Source organism: Prenolepis imparis, unplaced genomic scaffold, assembly GCF_030444845.1.
Source record: "Prenolepis imparis isolate NDT839.2.m4 unplaced genomic scaffold, iyPreImpa1.0 SCAF_4, whole genome shotgun sequence".
Taxonomy (NCBI): domain Eukaryota; kingdom Metazoa; phylum Arthropoda; class Insecta; order Hymenoptera; family Formicidae; genus Prenolepis; species Prenolepis imparis.
Window position 1 is genome coordinate 21,095,152 of NW_028141162.1, and position 8,134 is coordinate 21,103,285.

The 8,134-nt window shown below is 37.4% G+C and overlaps 1 protein-coding gene across 1 annotated transcript; it reads left to right on the plus strand.

The window, feature by feature from the left end:
* Window positions 1-1,000: 1,000 nt before the first annotated feature.
* LOC145935143 (uncharacterized) lies at window positions 1,001-6,926 on the plus strand. The gene is made up of 4 exons (XM_083036255.1): window positions 1,001-1,092; window positions 3,299-4,041; window positions 4,145-4,558; window positions 6,490-6,926. The coding sequence occupies exons 1-4, from the start codon at window positions 1,001-1,003 to the stop codon at window positions 6,924-6,926; spliced, it is 1,686 nt and encodes a 561-aa protein (XP_082892381.1).
* The last annotated feature ends 1,208 nt before the right edge of the window (window positions 6,927-8,134 follow it).

Here is an 8,134-nt window from a genome sequence, read left to right on the forward strand (position 1 = left end):
AAACATGTACAGCGACATTTACGATTCATTATCACAAGAACATAAAAAAATTGCTGAAAAATATATTAGATTCTGTATAAGAGGAAAATTGGGCCGTACGGTGCCTGTTTTGTTATCAAATGCTTTATTTGAATGCGTCAATTTAATTATAAAATATCGGGAGGAAGCAAAAGTACCTGAAAAGAATCCTTATATTTTCGGATTACCCGGTAATAATAAACATAGGTACAAATATCTTACAAGGGGAGGCTACGACGTGATACCAATCGATTTGAACGAAACTCGTTATAGCGATAGGTATTGATGTCGAGTAATATTGGGTAAAAGGATAAGATGCAATACTCAAGCGTTTGCGAGAAAACCTAAAATGAAAATTTTGAGCGCGTTATAACCAAATGGAATAGAACGTTTTTTCGAAGAGCGCGTGGTCCAGCGGCTAAGTACCAGACACGTAACGTCAACGTTGCGGGTTCAAATCTTTTTAAGTTTTTTTTTTTTTTTTTTTTTTTTTTTATATAATAAAATGCTATTATGACACACAATAAATGTACATTACATAAGTTAATACGCTTAATGGATTAATACGTCTATTTATTTTATTTTACAAAAATGAATCTTTTTATTTACGTTCTTTCTCTCTAGACACTCTACTTGTGGAATTGCTACGATAGAAAAATTACCATACACAATATAAATAAATGTAAAACATCTTTTATTCATTAGAAGTAGAAGATTTATTCATTGGAAGTGGAAGAAATATTACACGTTGCAGGATGATATTTATCATAAAAACAAGCGAAGCAATAATTCGCACGACATCTTGCGCACCGTATAAAAGTTGCATTTTTACAGTTGCACGGTTGTTTCAAAATATCGAGAAGAAAACATACTTAAATGTAAAACATCTTTTATTCATTAGAAGTAGAAGATTTATTCATTGGAAGTAGATGGTGAAGGAACGTGTGCGATAATTTTTAAGTAATTTTTATTGTTGAATAAAATGGAAAGTGTTCCTGGTTCTTCGCAGACGTCGAAATGTGATAGTGATTCACTACATAGTGATCAATCAAAATTGCGGCTAAAAGATGCGCTTTTATACAGGGTGTCTCAGACCACCCGTATCACCCTATTATATCGAAAACTGAGTGCGGCAGACAAAAATGTTTCAGACAAAAGTTGTAGGGCTTCAAGTAATGCATTACATAGTAATATTAGTATGACCTTGAAGAGTGTTGTCAAGGTCATATAAAAATGACCTTGAAATTTTTAAATGGAAGTACCTATATTTCATTCCATATTCTTGTAGCTTATCTCGAGAGCTTTTCAAAACACTATATGTAAGTCTCTTTTTATTAAGTAGTTTTCGAGTTATGGAGCTTGAAAGTTACAGTACCGCCGGCGTTAGCATTACTCAAAGTCTACCGCGCGGAGGTTGCCCGGTCGGATTTACATTTCTTTTGTATGTGCGCGCGCGTATGTCTGTGTGTGTGTGTGTGTAAATGTATGGCTAGATGCTACATGTGATTAGGCCTGATGTTCGAAATGTTTACCGTTTACTTCAATACAAGCACATATTCTTTTCTTGAAATTATTTGTTGCATAAAGAATTTCATCGGCAAAAAGCACCGCTAGGCGGCGCATGGCGTAACAATTAATCCGTACATAAAATTCACTTAAGCGGAATTATTAACAGGCTCTCCAGCGAAGAAAAATGATCTTCTCTTGCAGAAAAGCACGTAACGAAATTCTCATTAATCAGCTATGTCGTATTCAAACACAGAAGCTTCGGATATGATGCTTATTTTAGGTGAATGTGGTGGTCAATTTAGAGCAGCTGTAAGATTGTGGCGAGAACGATACCCAGATCGCGTTCCTCACTCATACAATGTTTTTTCTCGCTTAAGTAAACGAATTATTAATAAAGGCATTATTCAACCTGATCACAATAAAGGTAGACAAATTCGACGCCCAGTTATAGAGGAAAGGACGCCAGAAATTCTTGCATCTGCTCAATTGTATCCCCACGATTCATTAAGGCGTAGAGAAAGAGATTCTGGTATTAGTCGTGCCACGATCCACCGGATTTTTCATGAAAACAAGCTGCATCCGTACAGGATGAGTCTTCACCAAGCATTGACGATTGTCGATTTTAGAAACAGACTTGAATTTTGCAATTGGATACGTCAACAACCACAAAACTTTCATCAGAAAATTTTATTTTCTGATGAAAGTTTTGTGGTTGTTGACGTATCCAATTGCAAAAGAAAATAAAATTTTCTGATGAAAGCACATTTAAAAGTGACGGGTCTGTAAATACTTGGAACTGTCGTTATTGGGCACAAGAAAATCTTCATTGGTTCCGAGAAATTAACCATCAACATGTTTGGAAAGTCAATGTTTGGTGCGGAATTATTGAAAAACATGTCGTTGGACCGTTTTTCTTTGAAGAGGACTTAAACGGTGCTCGATATGCCAATTTCATTGAAAATAATCTTCCGCTTTTGCTTGAAAATATTCCTCTACAATTACGCCTAAACATGTTTTTTCAACAAGATGGATGCCCAGCGCATACATCTATAGTTGCTCGTCAACGATTGAACAATATGTTTCCAAACAAATGGATAGGCAAATATGGCCCACATCATTGGCCAGCACGATCACCGGACCTCAGTGTTCTCGATTACTATTTGTGGGGAAGAGTAAAAGATCTGGTATACTGCGAACCCCCAACGACAAGAGATAATATGATTCATAGAATACGCGACGCTATTCGTTCTTTATATGCCGATGAAATTCTTTATGCAACAAATAATTTCAAGAAAAGAATACATGCTTGTATTGAAGTAAACGGTAAACATTTCGAACATCAGGCCTAATCACATGTAGCATCTAGCCATACATTTACACACACACACACACAGACATACGCGCGCGCACATACAAAAGAAATGTAAATCCGACCGGGCAACCTCCGCGCGGTAGACTTTGAGTAATGCTAACGCCGGCGGTACTATAACTTTCAAGCTCCATAACTCGAAAACTACTTAATAAAAAGAGACTTACATATAGTGTTTTGAAAAGCTCTCGAGATAAGCTACAAGAATATGGAATGAAATATAGGTACTTCCATTTAAAAATTTCAAGGTCATTTTTATATGACCTTGACAACACTCTTCAAGGTCATACTAATATTACTATGTAATGCATTACTTGAAGCCCTACAACTTTTGTCTGAAACATTTTTGTCTGCCGCGCTCAGTTTTCGATATAATAGGGTGATACGGGTGGTCTGAGACACCCTGTATATGGAACAATTACTCCTCGAAAATGATCTCGTGGCACAAGAATCATCTGCGACAATTTCTCACGAAGCAATTCAAATGGGCGAAGAATTATACGAATCTATCATTGAAATGTTAGGCAGCAAGATATTTGTGGAAACGGAGGAATTAATTATACAAGATGTTGACGAGGAATGTCAATTTCAAGAAGTGCAAGATGATGATTCGGAGCAATATTCATATCCAGAAACAGAAAAAAAGTTAGCAGAATACATTCCCTTAGAATACAAAATTAAGGTCGTCAATATGGCTAAAGAGCATCCAAAGTGGAACCTAAAAACTCTGCAAAAAAGAGGATGTTCACGTTTAAAATCTATTAAGCATTTATATCGATGGGAGGAAGATATTAAACGTGGAGGATCGACTATCGATAAATACACCATCATTGACTGCTGGACATACGATCGTTTCATGGAAGCCAGAGCTAATTACCAGCAAATAACAACTAGGAATTTGCAGCAATGGGCGTTAAGTGCAGCAAGTCAGTTTGATGACTTTCCTTTTAAGGCATCGGATTCATGGGTCAAAAAATTTAAAAAACAACACCGAATAAAACAACGAAAAATAACGAAATATGTAACCGCAAAAGAAACTGCCACAATGGATGAAATATTAGCTGCAGCAGACATCTTCCGGAAACAAACGATAGCATTAGTTCCTAATTTTCAGAAGGATTTTATTATTAACACAGATCAAACAGGTAAATAATAATTTCTATACAAAATAACATATTCTAACTTTTTTACTTTCTAATCGGTGATATATATTTACAATTGTGTAATTAATATGATTGTGAGTTGCAGGATGTCAGTATCAATCGACATATGATAGAACTCTATCTACGCAAGGAGTGAAAGCAGTTTTTGTACAACGGCAAAGTACTAATAAAATTACTCATTCATACACAGCACAGTATGCGATTACCATGTCTGGAAAACTATTACCGCATGTATTTATATGTTTGCAAGAAGCGACAGGTGTATTCGGTCCCAAAATAAAAAAAGCGGTCGACGAATTCGCCAAAATATATACAAATGTCATAATAACATCCTCGAAGTCCGGAAAATTAACAACATATTTATATACACAATTTTTAAAAGAAATGTTAGTACTGTATGTAAAAAAAGAGAAATTTCTACTATTAATAGATTCGTGGGGCGGTCAAACAAATCCGGCATTGTATGACGAAATTTTTATGGACGATGATGATGTAGGGTGTGACGTGACGCCTTTTGAGCGCCGTCACAAGGGCAATAGCTCGACCGGGGAGGGAAGGGGAGAGCCGTCCTGGGGTTGCTTCTCACACCCTGAGAGATAGCGACCTTAAAGCGAAAAGATTATATTTTATTTTTATAATATTTCCTGCGTTACCGTATTGAGCGAATGTGAGTTGAAATAACCGTGACACGACTAACTGAGTGGAGGATTCCTCAACGAAATGTGCAGCAAGATTCCGGAGATCCAAGGAGGAAACTACCGTAAATGGATACCGTGCCAAAGGTCATGTATCGAGTTCCCGTCGCTACCGCCATCCCGAGATATTATCTAAACTATAAACTGTTCTAGAGATCTGATGGAAGCGCTAAAGGATACCGAGAGGCCCCCTCATGCTGCAGAGTGAGGAGAGGGCCCTATATCAGCCCATAAACACCTGCGGGAAGGATTGGATGACGGCCCGGCCAGCCTGCCAATTCAAACCCCGGAAATCAAGAATTATGAGCTGATACCGCCACGATACCGGAAAGAGCGGGAAGCGAGTCTCCGAAAATCACGGGTACAAGGACGAGGGCGCCGAGGGATCGATGGGCGGATCCCGGCAGCCCCACGGCGACCGAATATCGATAGGATGCGCGGGAAATCGGCGCGGAGCTCGAGGGACCTAAGGACTCTCTCTCGGAGAGTCACTTCTGTCTGGCGTACGGAACGAGTGAGAGGGACTCCAGGACGACAACCGATCAGCCTTGCGAACCTATTGTAAGCCGCCACTCGGGTAGTTCGTGAGTAGAAATTGTTCCCGGTCCAGCTAGTGTCGTGTATTACCGTGCCGTGGGTTAAAGTCTGTCGAGTAAAATCGACAGCTTTATACCGAATTACCGTTTCCGTTAAGCGGAGCATAGTTGCTCCAGAAAATTGTTACCGCGATACTGGCTCATACCGGGTACCGCGAAAGTGTCTCTCTCAGGGAAGTTGCCGCCGACAGTCGTCATAAGTTAAGACTCGAGAATTATATTGTATTGTATCGTATCGTATCGTATCGTTGTTTTTGATGGAATTATAAGATCGCGTTAAATAACATCGGAATTTGTGCGTGGTCGCTCTCTGCGAGTTACCGTTACCGTCTATTGCGAGGAACTCGGCGAGAGTCGTAAATATAGCGCGAAATTACCGTTTGTTTCATTTCGTAAAGATTCCGTAAATATCGTCTCGTCCCGTCTGTTCGAGTGACCTTCGTGGCAAATAACGTTATATATCCTCGTGGTGAGCCATTGGGGACTCCTCGTTAATACCGTAATTACCGTTCATTAATATTCCGACATTTCGAGATATCGATTGTGAAGATTGTAATCTCGCGCGCGTGAGGAATGCTGCGACCACATTCCGGAGTTTTTGTATACCGCGCTTACCTTCTCGCACCTATTGTTCGCTACCGGAGCTAGTTTCGATTCGAATACGTTTATATACCGCGTGTACCGATTACATCGCGCGTGAATTCCCACCGTAAGGTAATCGGTTCCTGTAATTTCGAGATTATTACTGTATCAATTGTATATGTCCTTCTAATGTTATGTGTTAAATATATTTGTTAATTAATTATTGAATATTGAGTGTCAAATAATTTCCCTCCTCTCCTCCAGAATCTCTCTCTAGCGTTACCAAAGAATCGCGCCCCTCTGCCATACACTGAGCTAGGCGCAGCCGGACCTTTATATCAAGTTTCTTAAGAGATTCTCGTTACCGTGGCGCGAGAAATCGCGCCTGGCGCCCATTTATTAGCATAGAGTTTATACTGTAAAGTACCGCATTACCGTTGACTACCTATCTCGTTACCGTATCACCTACCTACGTTTCGATAGATATCGCTCCCGATTTACATTGCACGTCGCTTTCTCGAGAGCGGCGTTCTCGAGAGAGGCAAAGGCGTCGCAAGGGACATGTACAATTAAAATCATTCCTCCAAAGTGCACACCATTATGTCAACCGTGCGATGTCTACTTTTATAGACAGGTAAAAAATTTGATTAAACGTTTACAAAATTGTTCGTTTTTAATAGAAAAAAAGCGCGAAATAGCATCTCGTGAAGATTGCATTAAAATTCATTCAATCGTACATCATCAATTATCTGCTCCGATTTTTGAAAATATGTTACGATATGCATGGTTTGCGTCAAAACTTACAGATGAGAGAGAAGTATTTATGAATGTAAATGAAGTATGTTTTCCACTCGATATTTTGAAACAACCGTGCAACTGTAAAAATGCAACTTTTATATGGTGCGCAAGATGTCGTGCGAATTATTGCTTCGCTTGTTTTTATGATAAATATCATCCTGCAACGTGTAATATTTCTTCCACTTCCAATGAATAAATCTTCTACTTCTAATGAATAAAAGATGTTTTACATTTATTTATATTGTGTATGGTAATTTTTCTATCGTAGCAATTCCACAAGTAGAGTGTCTAGAAAGAAAGAACGTAAATAAAAAGATTCATTTTTGTAAAATAAAATAAATAGACGTATTAATCCATTAAGCGTATTAACTTATGTAATGTACATTTATTGTGTCATAATAGCATTTTATTATATAAAAAAAAAAAAAAAAAAAAAAACTTAAAAAGATTTGAACCCGCAACGTTGACGTTACGTGTCTGGTACTTAGCCGCTGGACCACGCGCTCTTCGAAAAAACGTTCTATTCCATTTGGTTATAACGCGCTCAAAATTTTCATTTTAGGTTTTCTCGCAAACGCTTGAGTATTGCATCTTATCCTTTTACCCAATATTACTCGACATCAATACCTATCGCTACAACGAGTTTCGTTCAAATCGATTGGTATCACGTCGTAGCCTCCCCTTGTTAGAGCTTGCATTTTAATGCGTAAATTTGCAGATGAATGTAATGCAATTCAATCTAATTCTTTACGTGGTACAGTGCTGCGAAAGCATGTGGCAACGTATTGTATACAATTAAATCTTAATGATATTGAAGTATCAGATCTTGCTACATTTATGGGGCATTCTGAGAAAATACATAAGAATCATTATAGACAACCATTGGTCAGCAGAGATATATTAAAAATTTCCCAATATTTGGAAGCTGTTCAAGGAAATGATCAACATTCAAGTGACGAATCCTCAACGGAAAGTAATTTGGACGAATCACATAACAATCAATTAAGAGAAAACAGTTTTGTAACTGAAGAAAGAGAAAATACATGTTTAGGTAATCATATTTTTATGTTTTCTATCTATATATTTATATTTTTTATCTATGTTATATACATATGCAAATAAAATATTGTTCGGAGGTTGTGATAATATTTTATTAGCGTGTTCTAGAGGAAATAGAGTGAAAATTCTAATGCAAAAATTTCTCCCCTCTATTGCATATATGATGTTTGATTAATGTTAATTTGATATAAAACTTCTTTAGGAATTTATGTACCTTTTATGCAAATGCAAGTTATACTTTACATTAAAACCTGTATATCTTAATATTTCAATATTTATCACATATATTTTAGTATTTTATATTATTGATTAATATTTTGAAATACTTTTTTAATTTCATATTTC

Bases quoted from the DNA above. Each gene is read 5' to 3' on its own strand.
- LOC145935143 (XM_083036255.1), top strand. From the start codon at position 1,001: ATGGAAAGTGTTCCTGGTTCTTCGCAGACGTCGAAATGTGATAGTGAT. The intron at 1,093-3,298 runs TTTATACAGGGT...GGTCTGAGACAC, and splicing joins TTGCGGCTAAAAGATGCGCT to CCTGTATATGGAACAATTAC. The intron at 4,559-6,489 runs GTGACGTGACGC...AGGCGTCGCAAG, and splicing joins GGACGATGATGATGTAGGGT to GGACATGTACAATTAAAATC.